A 23,940-nucleotide genomic window follows, 5' to 3' on the forward strand; every position below is an offset into this window, starting at 1 on the left:
TTTCTTGTGTATAGTATTTAGTTTTTATTAGAGAAATGTTTGCAAATTAATACTAATACTAAATAAAGATATTTCTGAAAATAAATAAATAAAGTAAGTAAAAAGTATAATACAGTAAAATATAAAATTTTCAGATCCATAATGCACACATAGAATTTTAAAATAGCAGGCAGGAATATTTTTTCATAAGTTTACAGGTGCCTCATGAGAATATTTCTAGATAAAAAGTTTAACATTTTAAAATGTAGCCATATCTAGAAAAAACTTTTCCTACCCGAAACTCGAAAAGAAAAATGAAAATATTTCAAACAGATCTATCTTTAAATAGGAAAGACTAAAAACATTATGAAGTTGAGAACACATTCAAGACAATACAAATGTGAACAGTTGAGCCTCAAGCAAGGATGAACTTTGCTACTTGTCAGTCAGTTTCTTCTGTATCATTGAACATATTGCGAACATCTAAGACAGTCACTAATTCAAGAACTGCTTTTTTTAAGATTGGCTGTTCTAAAATCTCTGGCTCAGATAAAGGAGGATGAGATCTAGGTGAAAAGTTGTTATTCTGAAAGAAAAAAAAATTCAACGATAATCTTAGAAACATACTGTTTATCCAGATTTTTCAACAAAAAATTAGTACTTAAACACTCAACAAATATTTTTAATCACTTTTCAAAAAAAAAAAAAATAATAATTAAGATCTGTGCAGCACTAAAAAAAAATTTCTACTGTTTAACCCTTTCTCTCTCGCTCCAGTGAAAATGACGGGGTGAGATTTCGCCCGCTATTTCTCGCTCCCGTGATATTGACGGGCTAGAGTGTCCAGTAGTAATGCGCCAATAAGAATAAAACTAATTCATTTCTTTTGCTCAGAAAACATTTTATTTCTCATTTTACACTCCTGATGGCAGTATCAGGATATTTTTAAGGTAATTGTAGATAGTTTATTTTAAACTAGTTGCAGCACTAATCAAATACGTAATACAAATACGAAAGCCAAAAAAATAGGCACTTTTATGCAGGGTTCATTGATTTAAATCAGCCTGATTTAAATCACGATTTAAATCATGATTAAAATCAAATGATTTTTTTAAAAAAATCATTGCTTTAAATCAATTTATATATATTATATTGATTTTAAAAGTTAAAAAACAGTGCTTTAAATTATTGATACTTTTATTATTTTCTTTTCTTAGTTTTAAAATTTATTTTAAGTAAATTGCTGCATTAATTAATTTTAGTTAACGAAATTACTTTCTTTCTTGGTGTGTGTTAAACACATTTGAAATTACATGTTTAAAAATCTTTTGATTCTTAACATTGAAAGTACAGATTAAAGTAAATATTTAATGCTGTCTTAATATAGACTTGCATAGCTGTAGAAAGTAAATAAACATGATTTTTTTTTCAAAAAGAAAAAAAAGGAAATGTTAATTAAAATTCTACCTTTTGATTAAAAAAGCATGCAATTCAAATCTACATTATAGTTTATTGATGGAAATTTCTATGTTTCTAAAGCTTGAGGTAATATTAAAAAGAAATTACCTTAATATGCCAAAAATAGAAAGAAAAAAAAAGAAGCTGAGTTCAGATATTTTTTTCCTGATATAGTGTCATTCTTCCCTTTCAAAGTCAATTTGAAGCAGTAGGGTTTATTAACTGGTATTTTTTTTTTCTTCTCATAATATGCTTACGGTATCTTTGAAATTATCAGATTTTCTTTTGTGAAAAAAATTCTAATGAGTACATAGATTTTTTTTAAATGTTTTTTTAGCTTAACTTATGAATTTTGATATAGGATTAAAAATGAATACTTTAAATATATAGATTGAATATTTATTTTTTGATGAATGACAACATTTATAAACACAATCTGTTGCAGTTATTTTGCCATTTTATAAATCATGAGGGGAAAAAAAAGAGATCACAATTTTAAATTAAAATTATGGTGGGCTAATTGAAACTTTGCGTTACTAGTTAAAGTAGTATTCTTTAAATTATTTATTTTATCTGGTCTTTTAATTTCAATCATGCCTTTGTATCAAAATGGCCTCTATGCATTATAATGAAAAATTATTTTAGTAAGTTAGAGCTTCTAAAATACTGTTATAATATAGTTTTAATATAATTTAATTTTGATGAAACATTTATAAGGTTTTTTTAATCATAAATTAAAGCTCTTATAGTGTATATGAATAAAAATAAAAAAAATCTGATTTAAATCAAAAAAATCTGATTTAAATCAAAATAATCAGATTTTTTTTATTTTTTTTAAGAAAATCAAAAAAATCACAAACCCTGCTTTTATGACCGTTTTCTTGAAAATTAACCGATCGTTAAGGAGTTAAAGTTCTTTAATTTATAAAAATAAAAACAATAAAATTTTTAAAAAATTTCAAAAACTTTACATAATCATGATAAAATAACTAGTGTCTGATAAATATTGCGGAGAAAATTGTGAAAAACATGCATTTTTTGTAATTTAGAACGACAATCGATACGGCAAAGAAAAAATATCCTTTTAAAAGATAGAAAGCTAAGCACTTTTTACAAACCCTGAATAAAATAAGCCCCTTGAAGGGCTGTTATAAAAAACGTAAATCAAAAATAAGCATCTTTAAGTACTTTTCAAAATCGCTAAGCACTCTGATATACCTAAAAGAAAAGCATGGATAAAAATAAAAATATATATTTGTACCCAATTGAACTATAACTATGCTACTAGTCAAATAAGTTAGAAAAGAAGGTGTCACATCTAATCCATCTTAAAACATAATCTTACAGGCTGAGCTAGTAAATTCTCAGTTTTTTTTTCTACATTGTAGATCAGGAGAAAAACATGCACATCCTGATGGCTTCAGTGCTGGTATTTGAGCAGGACATGAACTGTTGTTTCCTTTTATTCAAAATTTTGTTGAACAATATAATGTTATATACCTTTAACGAAGAGAGGGGAGGAATCAAGTAGGTAAAACATTTATGTCCTTTTCTTTGCCACAATCTGTATAATCATATAAAGTTAACATATCTTTGTCCATCAAATAATTTTTTATTTTGTCAAACAATTTATCTCAACTCAAATAGAATGTCAACTCAAAACAAACTTTGGAATAAATCATTAAAAATTTATATCTACAAAACTGCAAAACCCATTTCACCCTCTGCTTTTTCATAAAAAAAATCACATCACTTAAATCACATTCCAGAAAGAAAAAAAATCCAACCTATTATTTTACAATAAAAAAAAATTCACCAACATAAAATCTATTGCATAACTTTTCATAAGACGACAAATATGAAATACTAACCAAAATTGTTACACAAAATTCTTGTTGTCCTATAAAGTTATTATAATATTATGGTTTGATTTTCGGTGCATCAAAAATTTTTAGAATAAAAAATTTCTGGAATATACAAGAATAAAATCAATGTCTATTTACCACTATAATGATCTAAAGAACTTTGGGAAATAATTTAAACATGAAATATAGCTCATAGCTCACATTAAGCAAAACACTAATAATTAAACTTAAGTTCGAATCAAAATTAAAAATATTAAAACAGCAGAAGGAAATGAAGGTGAAAGTATTACAGAAATTCTAATAAATAAAGGTAAAGGGAGAATGAATGATGAACAGCATTTCCCATAATATAAAATTAAGATAATTTTGTTCAAAAAAAAAAAAAAAAAATGCTGATAAAAGGATTACTAATTAAATTTCATTAAGTCGCCACTATGTAAATCAACAGCTTAGTTTTGGCTCATATTTCTAGTGGACAGGGTATAATCTTTAAATTATTTCTAAAATTGTCATCATAGCCGATATGTGAAGAAAAGACACCTAGCAACTCACCATGAAAAGTCTGTGCAGTCTTAAAACAACATGGCAGAAAATGAAACGTACTATCAGCAATCTCAAAAAATCATCTCCATAAAACTGTAAAAAGGCTGGATCTGAAAAAGCAATTTAAGAAACACTTAAACTAAAAGAAAAAAAAAACACCTATATTTATTGAAATTTTATCAAAAGATAAATACGACATATGGAAAACTCCAAAAGTTTTAAAGGAAATTAAACATAAAATATTAAACATCTGTATCCATGCTGATGTTAAATAAATGGAAATAAGTAGCACAAAAGATATGAATACTTAAAAGTTAATGTTCTTTAAACAATCAACATTTAGAAATGTGTGTTTATATTTAAGGCTTACCAATATTTCGGCACTTAACCAAAAGCCTGCTAGCTTCGGACATAAACCGATCTATATGACTTTGACCTTTTTCCCATAAAGTATAAGGTATGTCTGTTATATTGCAGATAAAGCAAATAGCAGTCAATGGGCTATGTAGAAAAAGAGTGAAGAGATTTCCTTTGTGCTGCTGATCTATAAAAAAAGCAAAAATTTAACAGAAATTCAAAAAAAAAACAGTTTTAAAAAATTATTATGCTACATTTATATGTAGCATAATCCGATATATTGATTCCTTTATATAATATTGATTCCTTTAGGAAAAAAAAAAATATATATATATATATACATATTAAAAAAAAACAAAGTATACCAGGGAACTCTTTTTTTTCCTATCAAACATAAAACTCAATTCATTATATAAGTTCTTCTTATTTAAACTATTAAGCTTGAAACATAATCTTCAAACTACATCTTATTTTAATATTTCAAACATTTTTCTGAATCTGTAATTTTCTGAATATTTAATTGAGTTCCATATTACATGCCGATGGCATTTTTAATTACAAATTACACATTATCAGCCACACTTTTAGTTTATGACACATACTTTAAAATAATTCCTAGAGATGTTGACTTAAACTGCTGACAAAAATTTTAAGTTCATTTTAAACCACACACTTATATTTTAAGAATTTTAGAAAAATTTGAAACGTATTTAGCAAAAACTCTCAAGTATGACACTTTGTTTTTTTTTTATCAACATTATGAATTTATTTTAGCTAAAATAAGCTTTGTTTGTATACTTAATTCTGTTTTGTTTCCCACATATTTATAATTATGATTACTGAATACTTAAAGTTAGAAAAATCAAAATCATTGAGAAGAATAGGCAAGCAATTATTGAAGAGTTTAAATAAAAGGTACACCATACAGATAAATGGTTGAATGTTTTGCTTACCATGGAAGGATGGAGGGATATCTTCTGGCGACATAAGAACTAAAACTGGCTGTCCAAAATAACGTGGAATATACTGAAAGGCATGACTGTTGTCACTATCCACAATTAGAAATAGAGGCTTTCTGGTTAAAGGATATAAATCACCAGGATAGAGGCTAAAAGAAATTTTAATAAATTATAAATTAAACTAGAAGTATGCTTCAAAAGTTTATTACATAAAATATGTAAACAACAAAAAAAAATGTGGCAGCTAATTTCCTTTTCAATGTCAAAAAAATAAGAAAGAAAAAAGAAAAATGTAGGACAAGACTTCATTTATACAACTTTGAAATGATTACTAGCTTCAAAGCTATCCGTTTTTAAAAACAATAGAAAAAAAACTATCTTATAACACTAAAATAATTACACATAAACATGTTCAAGAGACTTTAAGCAAATTGAAAGAAAAAAAAGCTATTATACATTTTTCTTATACATTACAACTATAATACATTTTTCTTATACATTTCAAAAGTAATTAAAAAAATACTATCTATAAACAATAAAATAATTACACATAAACATGTTCAAGAGACTTCAGTGGTAATTGAAAGGGAAAAAAAAGCTATTATACATTTTTCTTATACATCTCAACTATTATACATTTTTCTTGTTCTAAAAAAAATTCAGTAAATTATTGCATTATTATCATTAAAAAAAATCAATGCATAAAAATTTTAATTTTTTTAAAAAACTTTCCTTAAAGGTTAATGGAAATGTTACGTTCTTGCCCAAATTGTTGAAACAAATTTTCCAAGGAAAATGGCTGCAGATATTTATTAAAAGAGTACAAAAATACAAATTTAAAAGTCATATTCTCACAACAAGTAAAATAAAAATATTTCTTCAAAAGATAAATTTATGGAATAAATTAAAATTTCATCTCTCAGCTACATAAAAAAAAAATATTATAAATATTGTACTATAATTGTTAACATTAATAAAAAAAGCATCCTCTCTAATCAAGGTTTTAAGATACTAAAATATCATGATCAGGAAAATAAAACTAATTCAAACTATTTAATTGCAAAACTACATGAGCAATCAAACAAAAATATATATTCTTGCCAAAAAAAAAAAGTGTCCCATAGAACAAAACAGATTCTTAGTGGGGAAAAAATCAAGCTTTACTCCAAACTGAAAGAGGTTTTAAAAAGGGTTAATCAAAGATTTTGATTTGATTTTAAATTACGGATGATTTTAATTATGAAGAAAATTCAAACAATTAATTTTACACATTTTTTATGAGATTAAAAATATGACATCTATATGTAAATTATATGTAAATTATTTATTTATAAAATAAATATAAATACTATAAAATGAAATTATATACTACCTGAGAATATTCTGTAGAAAAAATAGCATGGAATATGGTATTACTTTACAAAAAAAATTAAACTAAAAACAAACATTAAAAACCTTTTTTATCAACACAAAATTCTCTAATTAAAATGAAAATGAGCAAAAGAAAAGAATTAGGTCAATATAGTGATAAGCCACATTTTAGCCACTGAGAACAGTTTTACACAAAACTGTTCCTCAGTGTTGTTTTTAGCTAAATACTCCTGAAGTTTCCAGAGTTTCACCAGATAACAGTAAAATGCATAGAAATACCTCATTGTCTACATGGAAATCATCGTTATGCACTACTGAACTATTTTCAAACGTGGCGTATCACATTGCCTACAGATTCTTCATATATATAAAATAAAATTGTACCAATGTATATCTTTTAACTGAACATTTCTCTTGCTAATATGATCTGGTTCCCTTTTACTGTTTGTAGCTATTCCACCATAATCATAACCTATAAAATAAAACAACAAAAGTAAGCGAAATATTAATTATTTATTACATTCATGTGAACAATTAGATAAAAAAGATAAATATACCATCATCGGGATGTTTTACATTAGTAAAGCAACCATCTGCCGACATATACAATAGAAGTACTCCATTAGGAGGGAGTTCCTTGAATCCAGAACTAAGAAAAACTATAAGTTGGCTGATGTTTGGTTTATAAAGTAGATACTTGTGAGGATTTTCTCGCTTGGCAGGCCTTTGATCTCCATTATCTTGAGTCTGTAATGAAAGAGTAACATTGAAAACAGTATCTCCTTTGTAATGTAGAAGTTTAAATGATTAAAAAAATAAATTCATTAGCTTTTTTTAAGGCTATTCCCTACTATTGTAGTCAGAAGTTAGCTTTTTAAATATTTATTTTTCTATCGATATAAAACTGTAAACTTATACATTTTGATTTTTTTCAATGAAAGTCTACTCTTAGATTATAAATGTGATTTTTTTTTTTTGACAAAAAATTTAAATATAATACAGAGTTTGTTATCTGGAAACTACAACATCAGAAAATAGAAAAAATCCTGAAATTTAATTTTTTGCAAAAATATTCCTTTTCTCTACCTTTTTCCTAAAGCTACATTTAAATCTACTGAGATTTTAAGGTCTTCTAGTTTCTGTTAAGGTTTATAAACCTAGTTTATTTTTTGGCAATTCAAACAATAAAAAAGACTTTTAAAAAATGTGTCCCGCAATTCTGTTAAAAAGTTGGTTGTCTCACCAACTTTTTAACTGATATATTTTAAAAGTTCACAAATATGAGTGGATCTTAACACAATTAGAAAAGGAATTTTTAAATAATTACAAATGGTATTCTCCCAGGAGCAGGAGGAGCATCAAACAGCTGAGTAGCTTCTTCTTGAGGTTCTCTTTCTAAAGTTTGCAACATACGAAACATATCTAAAGTAAGTTCACTAAATTTGACCTAAAAAATTAAAAGTAACAATAATTAGAATTTAACTAAAGTTGAAATTTTAATGCATTTTAAATATGCAATTGATAAACTGAATTTGATGTTACAAGGTTTCAATGGTTTTTAAATATACAATAATCAGACTCAATTAAGTGTTATGAAAAATTATTTTAAGAGTTTACAATTATGGCTACAGTTTTAAAAGAAGAGGGATGACATCATCAACCATAATAAAATTAAATGTTTGAAAACAAGTTATGCAAGCTGCAATGTTTTAATATAAGTCGTTAATTGAATGTTACATAGTTGACAAAGAGAAAATTTCAATCTTAATACAAAAATGAAGCTAGTGAATAAATAAAAATGATATTAATCAATTTATACTGAATATCTTTAAAAAACATACTTATATAACATTGATTGCAAAACAAAATAGATTTCATTCTCTATAAAGCTTCATTAATCATTCCCCAGTAAAAAATAATAAAAAGAAATCAAAATTTAATTTTATTAAATAATTGGTTACCTAACATTTAATAAAGCAGCGTAAGATTAAATGAAAGTTAAAAGATCCTAAGATTAACATCTAAAAGAAAAACAGACAATTAGATTTTTAAACATGGTTCAATTTAAATTAAAAAACAAATTTAAAACTATTTGAATATTGCAAAAAAATCACAATCTGTAAAAAGGGTTACACTGGTTTTGTAGAGGTAAAAAGAAGAATCTCTCATAGAAAAAATTAATTCAAACTAACTAGAAAAGAAAAATATTTTCATTATAGATAAAAACGTAGACTTAAACTATAGTAAATATTTAAACTATTAATTTTTAATGTATTACTATTAATTCTTAAGTGCATTGATAATTACGATGGAAGGGTTTCTGGAATAGGGGGTAGTTATAAATAATATAAACTGTATAAAAATTTTGATTATGAATTATGTGAAAGGGTATGCAGTAGAGAGAAGTGCATACAATAATCCTAGACCATTTCACTGTCTAACCTGATCACAGCAATTTCCCATTATAAGTATCTCTTGAAGCGTCAAATGATTGGTGGCCAATTTTTCCATGGGTGGACTATTTAAAGGATTTAAGCGATGAGAGAGCACAACTGGTGCCGAGTTGACATCCACAATATTGACAAGATTGTCAGCCTGTAACAAACAGAAAAATATTTTATTTAAACCAAGGTTAAACAAATCGAGATTTTTTTTTTTTAAATCTGATAAGATTAATTTTTAAACGGAATTAAAAACAGATTTTTAATGAGAATTATTGAATTATTCAAAAGTTATTACATATAGATTAATTTGAGAAACATAGTTTATACATATTCAAATTTAATTGTAAATAATTATATTTTTAACATAAAGCAGAAAAGACAAATGAATTTTGTTAAATAATAATTTCAATGTGTACTACTATAATAGAATTTTTCCCATTATCTTATGTAGCAAGCATTTTAGACTGAAACGATGCATAAAACTAGACTTATTTTCTAATAAAAATTATTTTTATTTGCATAAATTTCCCTAAGTTTTAAATATACATAGCTACTAGCAATGTATTGATTTTTCATTATCTTTAAAAGAGTTCTTCATCATTATCGTCATGATCTATTTATATTATCAGCAATAAGGCATTAAATTCAGGCTTAAGTCAATGGAAATAGTTCAGACTGCAAGGTGCTCCTTAAAAACATGAATAAAATATTTTATTCTTTTAATTAATTTGCAACTTCTGAATTATTAGAAGCTAAGTCACTATGGCAAGTTACAAAATGACAAGAAAATTCTAATTTTTAATTTACCAACACTTTTTTTTTTCCTTTTTAACTTGAAAGAAAATTAGTTTTATATAAAAATATCAGAATAAATAAAAATAATGAATATTTCAAAAAATCAAATATAAATTAAACAGTCAAATTCAAATAAATGAGGCTTATACAATATATAACACACAATTCTTATTAATTATAACAAATACACATTTCAAAAGTTACAATAGATAAACTAAAAACTTTTAAAAGGTGACAAACCTCAATAAATGACTTAATTTCTCCAAGAACTAAAGACCATTCCAACTGATCTTCAGGCTCGTAGGTTGATGTATAGTCATCAATTTGCTTAGCTAGTTCCTAAAAAAAATAAGAAGAAACATAACTATAAGCAAAATAGAATAATTGTTTAAAAAAATTTCATTTCAATTTAAATTAATGATAAATGCATTACATATAATTTCCACTAAGATTTCTGTTGTTTCTTAAGACACTTGGACAAGCCAAACACGTCAGCCATTGGCTTTGTGAATTAAATCAGGAAGGTGGGCCTTTCGGTTGACAAGAGAGCACTGCAAGGGTGAAAGCATGTCTTAACTCAGAACCTAGCAGATAGATGGCAGCACCACTCATTCGTGATATACGTATAACTGAAGGAGAAGGAAATTTTCTCCAGATCTCAGTACTTAGTAGGTGTTAGCAGAGCCGAAGATCAAACCCCTGTCCCGTCGGATCAGAGTACGATTCTCTAACCACTAGGCCACACAGCCTTTAAATTTTCTTTCTTTTTTTTTTTTTTTTCAAATTAATTCTACTAATAAAAACTAAAACAAATTAGTAATAAACTTAAAAATTTAAATATTAGAAAAAAAATTTTAAACAGTAAATGAAACAGAAAAATTAATATTTACTTCATAAATGATTAGATTTATTTCATAAAGATTTCATTATATAACTTCACAAGATTTTATTCATTAGATTTACTTCATAATTCTTACAACATTTTCAGTTATTTCTTTGGATACCTACTCTCACCAACTCCCGTACTAATTTCATCTTCTTCAACAGCAAACAGACAACAATAAATCTGGCATAATAACGCAGTTTCTTAACCATCAAATCAGACCTAAAAATTTATAATTTTAAACGTCATTCATAAAAAATACCAGAAACTTTGCTGAATATTATTTCAAATAAATAGAAAGTATACATAGCCTTTACATTAAATAATAATATTATAACAAAAATTAAACTATTACTTTCAATTGAATAATACGTTTATTTTAATGAAAGAGGGGAGAATAAATACTGCTAATATTTTTTATTTTAATAACATATTATGATAACAAAAGATGCTAAATATTATTTATTATAATAACTTAAAAATGTAAAAAGAGTACAATGTTTATACTTTAATCAGACATAAAAGATACTTACCTTTCTTCTTTACTAGCTTTGCTATAATAGCCCCTGGCTCTTATAGCAGCATAAAAAGAAAAAGTCTCATTCAGATAATTAGTTTCACTAGTCCTTAGGCTAGAAAAGAAAAAAACAACACTTGAATTTTAATGGCTACTATGACATTTATAAATTATTTAATTTATGTTTCAAAATTTTTTAACCTTAATTGTATAAATAGTAATTATATTGCAAATTAATTACTTTACAAAACATTCAAAAAAGAAATTGTATGTAGTTCAGACTCACTAGTAATGATAGTATAGTTGTCCAATCTTTGATGCAATTTCCCCTATTTGCCATCTTTTTAACTGATACTTATTATCCAGAACTTGTCTGAAATGAAATAATTAGAAGAAACATTAATATATATATATATTAATTACTTTTTCATATGTCTATAATTTTCTTTGCTTTATTTTCATTTTGAACCTATATATATAATATTATGAATATAAGACAAAAGCTACCTATGTTGTTGCTGAAACTTCCAGAGCTTTGTGTAGACATCAAATGTGCGTCCAAAGTATGCTTGCCACTGTTTATGGCCATACTGAGGTAGATCTCTAAAATTAGATGAAATAAATAAGCATATGAGGTTAAGTTATAATTATTTGATAATGTTTATCACATAAGTTAAAATTTATCATGAAACAAAAAATTCAATAATTCTATTATATCTAGTGATAGAATTCAAATCATTCAAGAATTGGTAGTATATCTAAATTTTCAGGCAAACCAGTACAACAAATTAAATGAAAACCATAGAGGTAAAAGAATAATAAATAAATTTAAAAAGTGGAAACCATACGAACCATGCAATTAGAAGATTTTTCTTTTTTGGCAAATTTAATTTATTTTGCAATTTTACAATACTTTTTTTATTAGGGTACTTATCTTAAATAGTGTTGCTTATATTCCATTTCTTGCTTGTCAGCAAAACTAAGCAACTCAACCCCTTACTTTTTGAGTGCTTAAAATTTGAACAACTCCATATAATAAAGTCAATGGAGGATCTATTTAGCATAAAACTTAAAAATAAATACCTAGGAATTGCTAAGTCACTTTGATAAATTCTAAGTATTGCTTGTAAAACTTAGTATTTACCGAACTTCAGGCATTATATCAAACATATATAAATATACATACATTTAAAAAAACTTTTAATAAAAATAATAACAAATAACGGTGTTACACCATATATTTCCACTTTCATGTACAGAAAAATAATTCAACTCATATATTTTCTTCCCAGACTAATTACAAATGCATATTATCAACAATTCGAGAATAATTTCAAAATAAAAACTGTTTTCGAAACATAACATACAAATAGACAAACATATGTCAAATTTTCTATTATTAAAATTTCTAACTGATCCTATCACTACATCTCCATTTCCTATGTAATAATTATAGAAGTCATAAACCTATTTAAAATATAATTCAACAAAAATTAATGATTATTTTTTTTCCCTTCCTTTTTTAAAGATACTGAATTTCTCAACAGACTAGTAGTAGCAATAACAAAAAATAAATTGTCACATCTAGAGGAGCAAATGAAAGAAAGATTCAAACCTAAAGACCTTAGAAATGAATATTGCTTCAATTTTATCAAACAATAATAAAGATTCAAGTACTTACTATAGTAAATATATCGTGAACTAAATTGCAAATATTAAAAAGTTAATTTTAAAGAACTCGAGTGAAAATCGTGATTTTTTTTATTGAAACCAGAGCATACATCTGCTTTGACTAAATATTTAAAAAATAGAGAAATAACTATAATATAATAAATACTTAGTTCACAAAACAAAAGTTGATTGTTTAAAAACTATTAATTTACCTTAATCCATTAAATAGTTGCTTTGATTTTTCCAATAAATGGCAAAATTCATGAACAATTTTTCGTTCCTGTTCTTCGGCTTCATTCATGATCGCCATCCTCCGCGTTGCATGTTGGGAAATATCTTCTAAGTGAGAAGTCGATCGTTTAGTTAAATCAAGATTGGAAAATCGGTAAGATAAATTGCTATTACTTTTATGCATGTACTACTAAGGTCAAACTTATCGGAAATATTTAGGTCCACTGCTTTTCTATGTCTAAATAAAAGTAAATAATATTCTACACCAGATGCTTGACTAAATACACCTGAGGGGTCGACACGTTTATCGACCGGCTAAACAACATCCCGCGGATCTGAAAATAACATGCGGGAAAAATCAATCCCGTTACCGGTGTAACTAGCGACGAGAGTAGAAAATAAATATTTACTTGGCTCTCAAAAAAAGCCTGAAAAGGACATAATTTCATCACTTGCTTATAAAATTTATAAAACTGTTTAAATGTTTTTTATTAAAAGTAGGTTTATATGAAAAATTAAATTGAAAGTTATAGGTAATTAAATCTACCTTGCTATTAATAACTAAAAACATACCTATATACTTTCTATAAAATAAAAAAAATTTAAAACTTGACTAAGAGATATACAAATTTTTTAAATTTTTATAGAAGAGATATACAAATTAATCTAAATTTTTATTGAATGTTACGTCAATTTATATAGAATCAAATATCACATTTCTAATTGATATTAGAAACTAAAAAACCAAATCAAGAAAATATTTTTCTTTACTTGTTTATTAAATTATGCTTATTTATAATTCCAACTATAGATTTAAATATCTGTGTTATTTATTTTGTTAAAAAGTTATTGCAAACATTAAATTAAGTATTAAATTCATGCGTTCAGGTTTTCTTGCAATTTATTATGATTTATTGCAAATGTAAATTAATTAATGTCCCTTTTCTAAAAAGCATGTCTTGTTCTCCTTGTTTTCAAATTTCTATCCTAATTGATTTTCTCTATTTTACGTTTTTAAATTTTGTATCTGATATTAAATGTGCATTAATAATACTAATTCTAGATTTACATATCTACTTCTAACCAACATGTCTGCAGAACAAGGTATTCCAGCAATTGCTTTAGATGCAGTTCTTAAAAAATCTTCTGCTTTGCCTAAAAATAAAGTACCTGTAAAGGGATATGACTTCAATGATGGTGTTGACTATCATGCTCTTCTGCAATCATATAAAACTTCAGGATTTCAGGCAACAAACTTTGGTCTAGCTGTTGAGGAAATAAATAAAATGGTAAGTTTTACTGGCATATTTAAAATGCTGCACTTGCAAATAAAATTAGATAATTCCAATACTAATTTATTTCAAAGTATCATAAACTCTTCAACATCTTAAATAGTCTTAATAAAAAAAAATATTGTTGAGGCTATTAACAGAATATAGTAATTTTATGTTTCTAAGTTTAAATTTATACAATTTTGCATGCTTAATCTAGGATTCCCATGGGTTTGGAAAAACCTGAGATTGTCAGTAAATTTAATTTTCTTCAAAAAGCATTAATCACTAAGTAATCACTAGACATATAATAATTTTTTTTTAACAATAAAGCTTCCTGCAATTAGGTTAATTTTGGTTCTTAATTAGAAATAAGTTATTTGATGACAGGTATGAGTTTTAAAACTTTATTATTTTTAATTTTTTCTGGTCTCCTGCAATGTAATGTTTTTATCTACAATTCAAATTCTTTTTTAGGTTTACATTTATTAGCAGTTGTTTAGATCTAAGAGAAACAATTATTAATCATTGAAATTTATCCTAATATTGATAAATTTTTGAATATGAATTTTAAAAAAAAAAATTCAAACTACTTTGGATATTTATATTTTAGTACAAGTATAATTTTGTTAATCTAGCAGTTTTTTTAGTAACAATATGACTGTTTTTTATAACTGAGAAACAACAAAATATAATTTTGTTTGTAATTAGAGCACCAGAAATAATATATAAAAGGGACGCCAGTGTCCCATCTACATCAAAGGGTTAATGATATGAAGGCATAATACATATTTTGTGTACAAACTATAAAGAACTATATTTACCCTATATGTACAAACTATATTTACCCTGTTAAGTTATATTTTTAACTTATCATATTGAATATTTCTACTTAGAAAAATCAAACTAAATTCTGAAATTTCAGGTTGAGTTTTGTCTCGAATACCATTATAATTCTTTTATTTGTAACAATCCTAAAAAAGGATTGATTATGTCTTCCTCATTGATAAGATTTTCTTAGAAAATAAATGTGTGTGCAACAACTTGATTTATAAATCAAACTCTTTGTAAGTATTAATGCAGATTTGTGTCCAAAAATATAAGCAATAATTAGATTCTTTTATAAGAAAATCAAATTCTACACTTTAAACTTTAAGGTAAGACTTAAAATTTATAGATTATTCTTAAATTTATTAAAAAAATTTATTTCATTGAATTAATAGAATCTCCCAATTATCCAATTATTAAGTGTCACTTACTTAAGAAGAAAAAAATGAAACATTAAATTGTTTCTATAAATTTTTTTTTAAAATTTTGATCATATTTTATAAAGTTCAGATATAATAAATTAAAGTTAAACGTATTTAATAACTAATAGTGATTGATAATTGATACTAATAAGTTCGGTGTTGTGTTTCTTTTTTATAAATATTGCACATTTATAATGCAGTACAGAACCCGTTATCTGGAAATCAGAAAACCAAAAAACCGGAACGAAATTCGATACATTTTCCCGCCATTTTTTCTAAAAAAATGTTTTTTTCCTCATAAAATTTTAGGATTTTTCTTTCTTTTTTGAAAGATGTTTACCATACCATCATTTTGGAAATAATCATTAGTGTGTTACTTCATCGTTTTTTTTTTTTTTTTTTAAGATTATTTCCAAATATTTCTTTTTAGTTGGGTTTAACAATAAATAAAAAAAACGGCTTTTTGTAGCGATTCAGAAAACCGGAAAAATCAGTTATCCGGAATAGCGATGGTCCCGATCGTTCCGGATAATCGGTTCCCTACTGTATTAATAACAAAATGAAAATGTCTAATGAACAAAATAAAATGCCATATCAATATTTGCCTGATTTCTATTTTGTCTTAATATTTTAATAGTCTCCTATTAGTGGAGTAAAAAGATGCTTTTAAACATAAAAAAAAAGTTCAGCTAAACATAAAACATAAGTTAAACATAAAAAAAAGTTCAGCTCTCTTTGAATGTCTATAGTAAGTATGTCCTACGGAACTTTGCAAAAATATATTTCATTTGTTTTAAAACATCTATTTTCTCTTTTCATTCAAAAAGAGTTATTTCATTTTTTTAAAAAATAAGAGTTTAATTTGTTTATATTTTAAGTAAATAATTTATCAAAATGTATATAAGATTAATAAAGAGAAAATCTTAATTTATATTTTTTTAGATTTCTTGTAGAAATGAGCCATTTACCAATGAAGATGTTTTAGAGACTGACCCTTTTATTAAGAGGAGGACCAATTGCTCAATATTTCTCGGTTATACTTCAAATATGGCATCAGCTGGAGTTAGGGACACCATTCGATATTTAGTTCAACATAAACTGGTAAGTAATGTAATAATTTATTTAAAAGGACACAATATTTTAACTGCATTTTTCCAACAGTTTGCAGCACTTTTTCAACTGGAATACATAACATTTTAGTGTAAGTCTTTGATTTAATGTTTAAAAAATAATCATAAAAATATTAATAATTTACTTTGCTCTTAATCAGGGTTGGGGTTTTGGACGTCCTAAACTGGTTTTGGACAGGACACGTGGGTTTTACTGTCTTAAACTGGGTAAAACTGTCCTAAACTGGGTTAAACTGTCTTAAAGTGTCCAAAACCTTGAACTTTGGTAAAAGGTAAAAATTCTATAGGTGATACCATTGTACACATAATAATTACATGTATCAATAAATATTTGATATTTTTTAAACAATTTACTATAACTTATTAAAAGAAAATAATATAATAGGAAAAGGTTTATAATTTTTGAAGCTCCACAATTCATCGAACAACAAAAGTGAATAACTAATCCTTTAAATATAAATATGCTTTTAATACTGATAAATAATATTTTTGCATAAGGATAAATATGGCAATATTAAAAAATAATAATTTTTCTTAAAAAAATACTAAATTTGTTCAAAAAATAACCTTTTATTTTTCACAATATTTTTTTTAAAAAATTTTATAATTTCTGTATCACGGGATGATAAAAAGGACATCTATTTCAAAAAAAAAAATTTTAAATATAAATATATTAGTTTAAATTGAAAATACAAAATAACTGAAAAATGTATAGCAGTTTTGAGTGGCATAACAGCAGTTTCAGTTACTGACACTGGTGATGTATCACCACTATGCTAAAAGAATTGAACATGAATGAAATAAAAGTATTCTTGAATAGTAGGGTGACCTGGGGTAATTCCTGATCAAAAAATGCAAACATCTATTTTGTGAAAAAACTTTCCAAAATAGAATTTTAATATTTACTGGATGTTTGAGGCTATATGAGATGAGTCCTATGCCACCTTCTTTTGTTTAAAAATCTAATTAGAATTTAAAAAGATTTTAAATTTTTAGTGATCAGGAATTACCCCTAGTCTTGATCATTTCTGGGGTAATTCCTGATCACTTCTGGGGTAATTACTGATCACCAGTTTTTATTGTAAAGAGGCTGTTTAAAAATAATTATATAATGGTAATTAACAAATAAGACATCAAGATCAAACAAATAAATCAAAAAGATATATTTAAACAGCTAATAAAATGATTTATTTAAAAGCAAGAAGAAAGATTAACACTTTAAATTTTCAAAAATCTTTGCATCGTGCCATACATTTCAGGCAATCAGCCAACTCATTCTCATGTTCGGCTGAAATATAAGAGTTCCCACATGAGTTACTTTTGCTGGATTTTTTAACTTCATGAAGGGAAAGTGTAAAGTTAAGTAAGGTATGTCAACAGCACTGGCAGCAGCTCTCACACTAATAATTCACTAATTTTGCTTTCTCGAAGCTTAGTATCCTTTTTAGGCTTATAATTTCTCACCATATTTATACTAGGCTAATTTATTAACTTAAAAATTATTCTAACAATGTACACACATAAAATTAAGATTGAAGCAAGGTAAGACAAACCAGAAATGGTGCAAATCAGAATACAGTCTTGTATACAGTCAAAAGCAAATTTTGTGATGACAGTTAAAATATATTTTATAGTTGTTCCACTTAATAAATATGAACTGTTATTTAAGAAAAGACAATTAGCTATTTATTAGTTCTTTTATATACTATTTATAAGAAGAAATGACAATGATCAGGAATTACCCCAGTGATCAATAATTACCCCATCTGTAGGGGACAATATTTGATATAATTTCCTATAATCAATTATAATGTTTACAGTAGATGTGAAACAGTTAAACAAAAGCTTGCACTACTTTTATATCAAAGAAAAAGAAAGTAACTCAAAATATTTATTATTAAGAGAATGAGGGGGATCTTTGCAGAAATATGCACATTTTGAAACCCATCTTTGAAATGGAAAATACAGAAAGCAGTTTAAAAGATACTTATTTTGTTAGATTAAACAAAAAACTATTATTAAGCAAATGTAGTTATAGTTTAGTAAAGTGTATAAGCATTCTTGTCCATGTCTCAAATTAAAAAAAAATTATTTTTTAAATATAACTTAGGTGATCATTATTTACCCCAGAAACAGAGTGATCATGAATTACCCAGGGTCACCCTACTATAGATAAATAAACCTGTTTATGATGAGCCAAGCACTTAGTCCCTAATATTTGAACCTGTATGGCAAGGCCAAACTTTAGTTATGTACTATTGAATGAGAGGACCAATTGAACTTGATTACTGATTAATCTTCCTTTGTTTAAATTGAAGAGTCAAACAATATTAATAAAACATTATACTTTTGAAGACAAATATTCTCTGGTATATTTGTTTATCAATATGTTATTAGTTCTATGTTTATTTTACCTCTTAAATATTGTTCAGATAAAATTGTGACATAATATGAGTAAAAGGGTTTTGGACATAGGGGTTTTGGACAGGACGGTTTAGACCAGGGTTTAAACCGTGGATTAATCCATTCTGTCCTAAACCTTGCCAACCCTGCTCTTAATTATTTTTCAAAATAAAGCTTAAGAATAAGAAAATGTGTAATTGACTCCATTGAAAATATTCTGTGAACATTTAACTGAGTTTGTATGATTTGGCTAATTTCTCCTATTTTCAGGCTTTTTTTGCATTTAATTACTTAATAAAATTTTTCTGAAAAAATAATGAGAGACAAAAATGTGCTGTGATATGATAAATAGCAGTATGCTAAACTTTTTATCATTTTCAAGTTAAATTCTATTAATTTTAAGAATAAAATGTGTTTTCATTAAATTTCCTATTTCGTTAAAAAGAAATTCTGAAAAGTTTCCTTAAAAACAAGACAATTTTTACACTACAAAATTAAAATATTTTCTTATAAGATCACCATTTAATTTAAATTCATCATTCAATGTTTTGATAAGATTTGTCACTTTAAAATAATCCTTTTAAATGTAAGCATCTTATTTGTTTTTCTCTTTTAATGTCATAGATAATTTGTTATATTTTTCAGATTGATTGTATAGTAACATCCGCAGGAGGTGTAGAAGAAGACCTTATCAAATGTTTAGCTCCCACTATACTAGGAGACTTTTCTTTAGATGGTGCTGAACTGAGGTATTATCATTGTAGTAAATGTTAACTGTAATCTGTTAAAAGAATAATTTATAAAAATGTATTAGAACTCTTCTGATCTGATATTCTGAATTTTATAAATGCGATGGCTAATATGTGTGATTTGTTATGATAGAATGACTTAAATAAAACTCATATAGTAAAGTGTAATAAATGATTCACATTTTTTTTTTAATTTTGTGAAACCATATTTTGCTTTAATAGTTATGACAAAGAAAAAGTAATTATTAAAACTTCTGATAAGCAAAAAAAAAAAAAATGCTCACGTAAAAAATGGTATGGCAAAATGAGCAGACTAAACACCTTCATGTCTTGATCATTGCCTCACAATCATGTGAGTGAAGATTGTGGCTATATTATGGCTAACAGTGATCCGGAAGTTTCCTGAGATCAAAGGTCCAGAAGTTTCAAAAAATCATTGATCACAGAAGTTTCAAAAATCAAATTTTCAAAGGTGGAACTTAAAAACACAGTTTATTTTATTTGTTTGTAAGAGCCAAAGAGATACTTTATAAGCTTATATTCATGATTAATATTCATTTTTTATCAGTAAATAGTTGTTATAATCATAAACTCAAAAAAGAAAGACATATTTGTAAGTTTTAATTTTTTCTCCAGGTCATCATAGGTATGTGTAAATGGTATATGTATGTGTAAAATTTTAAATATATTTTAAGTAAACTAAGAAATATTGAGAAAAAGAACCTTGTTTAAATTTTTTTCTAATTTTTCAATGTAAACTGTTTTTTTTTTTTTTTTTTTTTTTTTTTTTTAAACTCAAGAAATTTTCCGGAATTTTGACTTGGGTTCACAATTACCCCTGCAGTATGTACTGCCATTGATCAAATTTTAACACATTGTCATACACTAAATTTGGCAATCCTGCTCAGAAACACATTTTTTTTCATATTGCTTATGATTGCCATATGAAATTGAGCGTCAGTCGGATGTTCAAAAGTGAAAATTGTTACAATTTTTCATGAAAACTATTCCTGTCATTTGCTCATTCATCACAACATTTTTTCTCTTCTCACAGCAATCAGTGTCATGTTGCATCTTTTTTTTTTCTGTTGTATTCCTGAATAATTATCAACTAAATGCATCAGTACATTTTGTACTAATGATGTTCCTTCTTTATTTATCAAAATGTGCAGGATAACTGTAGTTATCATTAGCCTACATGTCCCCACAAATGCGATGGCTATTGTCGTTATTTGTGGCATTATATGAAAAAATGTTTGAAATTATGCCAGTAAATCAATTTCTGTTAACTTGTCATGCATTTTTAGATTTGTCCTTAAAAAGTAACCAAGTACTGAGTAAAAATAAAAATTAATTTTTTTATTCATATCAGTTTCTTATTGAACCGTTATAGTAATATAATTTTTTTTCTTCCTAGAGACAAAGGACTTAATCGTATAGGAAATTTATTAGTTCCCAATGAAAACTACTGTTTATTTGAGAATTGGGTGATACCTATTTTAGATGAATGCCTGGAGGAACAACATTCAAAGGTAATGCTACTGCATTATTTGCTGATCAATTTTTTTCCCTATCTGGTTAGAGATTTGTTACTAAACCTTTACAGAACATCTTTTTTTTTTTTTTTCTTTTTTTTTTTTAAAGTTCAAAATGTACCATTTATTTCATTTTAAAATAAATAATATATCTTATATCTCTTTGAAGTTTATCTCATTTGCCTTCTATAATTTGAAAGTTTTGAAATGTTTATAGTGTTTTTCACATTGTAAATTATAGCAATATGTAAGACTTTGATTTTGCCTTATACTCACTGGGATAAAATATTTTATGTATTTAATATATCAAATTATTAAATGCATAAAATTTATTTATATTATAAAATTACCAGATTATGATGACTTATAAAAGATAAAGCATAAAAAGGGGGATTAAGTTTGTAATTTAGTTAAAATTTGTAATTAACAGTTTGTTTTATGCTAATATTATGATTCATAATTAATTACTTTTCATGATAATTAATTATTTTAAAGCTTTCCTTAAATTTCTATCGAGCAAAAGCATTTCTTCATGACTAAATTCATTTCTACAATACTTCTAAAAAGAATAATTGTTTGCACTTTTAAAAATTTTTATTCATTAATCCATATGTTATTTCTCTATGCATAGGATATGTTATTTCTCTATACTCATATATATATCTGAATGTATGATATATATTGAAAAGAGTGAAGAAAACATAATTTTTAAATTTTTAAACAAATTGTTTTTTTGTTTATTTGTCATTTTCTTAAGAAAAAAAAATACTTATAAAGAATTACCTATATATACTTAAAGTACAATTCTTATATAAGATCTAGTGATCTGATTATTTAAATTTTTATATAAAAGTAAAATAAAAGATGGGGTTTTAAAAACTATAGAAATAGATACCTCACGGAGATAATTTATAAATTCAACTAATCCAACTTTAAAATGTTAATAAAATTTACTTAGTTTTAAATTCTTGAATGGATCTTTGAATTAATTTTACTTAATTTGCATATGTTTAATTCAATTCATAAATGTTAATAATAAGCTCTTTTTCCTTGTTGAATGTTATTCTTAAATTAATATCTTGTAGTCTTTAAAGCCATTTAAATTTGTGTAATATTTCTTTTCTTTCACCAAGCTGAAACCTCTCATCAAGACCAGTTTTGAAAGCTGTTTAAAGAAATATTAATCTCAGTTTGCAACATGATTATATTTGGGTATGACTCTTTTGGTATTTGATAGGTCATACATGATTGCAATTAAAAAGTCTATTTTTTATTAAAGCTAATGATTGTATATTTATTATTATCACAAAACATTTTAATTTATATATTTCTTTCCATACATGTTTGTCCAATTATTAATTTAAATAATGCAGTTCTTTATTATGTGAGTAATAACTAAAATTTTGATGAGTTTTGAAAACAAGTTTCAAATGAAAATTTGAATTTCTAAAATTTTAAAAAGTATTTTATGTCTTTAAATTGTTGAAAGTCTTGTTCAATAATGATCTATCTGTATAGCTGGAATATTTTTTTATGAGCTATATACATAATGTTAATGTGAACTAAGAAAAAAAATTTAATTTTCAAATTTTTTTATTACGTAAAAACAAGAGAAAGTTGTCTGTAGGGGTGCCAGAAAAAAATAAAGTCATTTGGTTATATATGTTATTAGCCAAACTGAAAGTATTAAAAAAGCATTTTCTCTTTATTTTAAAGCTTTAAAATAAAAATATTGTTAAAAGTGTTTTATTTTTTTATGCATTTAATGTTTTCTTCTTTCTTGTTTGATTTTTATTTTATTGTTCTACCTAAAATGTTAAGTGTTTTCAAGAAAATCTTGCAAATTAGTGTTTTATATTTAAAAAAATAATAACTTAGTAATATGTTCAACTTATGATATCTATTATTCTTATACCTATTTTCATTTTTGGTATTCATAGAATAATATTTGGTCTCCTTCAAAAATTATTACAAGACTTGGCCAGAAAATAGGCAACACTGAATCTATATGCTATTGGGCAGCAAAGGTAAATAACTTTTGGATATCTTATACATAAAAATATTTTTGTTTTAATTAAAATTTGTTATAGTTTTTTGTTTGAAATCAGAATGCTTACTTTTTGCTAAAGAGTAAATTAATGGTCCTTTTTCTTTTAAAAATATTTTTTTATGTTTAAAATAGTGTTCACAATATCCTTATAAATTAAGCAACAAATTATTTTCTTGTTACCATTCTTTTGTGAAAGCAAAAAATAAGATGTAAAAATATTTTTGAAAAACCTTGTAGTCTTGATAAATTAAGGCGATATTGTTTCATGAATAATCCTCTTTTTCCTTATTTCTAATTTGTGACTCTAAATATAATCTACTTCACTTATTCTGAGAATAACAGTGGTTAAACATTGTTATCCTCCTGACCAATATTCATTCAAGCCAATGTAGTGAAAGCAGAATGTAATGTGTTTATTTTTCATATCAATGCTGTATATTGATGCATACACATACCTGCAAACTTTCACTCTTTCTGAG

The 23,940-nt window shown here is 25.4% G+C and overlaps 2 protein-coding genes across 3 annotated transcripts in view; one reads left to right on the forward strand and one right to left on the reverse strand.

Moving 5' to 3' along the window:
- LOC107454328 (protein SCAI) lies at window positions 1–13,457 on the reverse strand. Its single transcript, XM_087153144.1, has 14 exons — window positions 13,055–13,457; window positions 11,679–11,774; window positions 11,458–11,544; window positions 11,188–11,286; window positions 10,780–10,876; window positions 10,012–10,110; window positions 8,975–9,127; window positions 7,860–7,979; window positions 7,090–7,279; window positions 6,917–7,004; window positions 5,156–5,310; window positions 4,216–4,389; window positions 3,855–3,955; window positions 1–565 (listed from the first exon to the last, which is right to left on the reverse strand). The coding sequence occupies exons 1-14, from the start codon at window positions 13,255–13,257 to the stop codon at window positions 422–424; spliced, it is 1,806 nt and encodes a 601-aa protein (XP_087009270.1). The 5' UTR covers window positions 13,258–13,457; the 3' UTR covers window positions 1–421.
- Dhps (Deoxyhypusine synthase) overlaps window positions 13,095–23,940 on the forward strand; it is a 16,466-nt gene continuing 5,620 nt past the window's right edge. Inside the window, exons 1-6 of one of the 2 annotated variants that reach the window (XM_016071493.5) lie at window positions 13,095–13,227; window positions 14,137–14,362; window positions 16,537–16,695; window positions 19,773–19,876; window positions 21,294–21,408; window positions 23,352–23,438. In XM_016071493.5, coding sequence (XP_015926979.2) covers window positions 14,162–14,362; window positions 16,537–16,695; window positions 19,773–19,876; window positions 21,294–21,408; window positions 23,352–23,438 — 666 coding nt within the window. In that variant the 5' untranslated portion in view covers window positions 13,095–13,227; window positions 14,137–14,161. Of the gene's footprint in view, window positions 13,228–13,480; window positions 13,607–14,136; window positions 14,363–16,536; window positions 16,696–19,772; window positions 19,877–21,293; window positions 21,409–23,351; window positions 23,439–23,940 lie in introns of those variants that run through there. The other variant, XM_071184602.2, reaches the window with a different exon arrangement.

The sequence above is a fragment of the Parasteatoda tepidariorum genome, chromosome 10 (assembly GCF_982258835.1).
Source record: "Parasteatoda tepidariorum strain Cologne lab strain chromosome 10, Ptep-v5.0, whole genome shotgun sequence".
Lineage (NCBI taxonomy): Eukaryota > Metazoa > Arthropoda > Arachnida > Araneae > Theridiidae > Parasteatoda > Parasteatoda tepidariorum.

Excerpts from the sequence above, each read along its gene's own strand:
- LOC107454328 (XM_087153144.1), bottom strand. The coding sequence starts at position 13,257 with ATGCATAAAAGTAATAGCAATTTATCTTACCGATTTTCCAATCTTGAT. Across the intron at positions 9,128-10,011 it reads AAATTAAGTCATTTATTGAG|GCTGACAATCTTGTCAATAT; the intron begins GTTTGTCACCTT and ends TGTTTGTTACAG. Across the intron at positions 3,956-4,215 it reads GGTTAAGTGCCGAAATATTG|ATCCAGCCTTTTTACAGTTT; the intron begins GTAAGCCTTAAA and ends TTGCTTTTTCAG.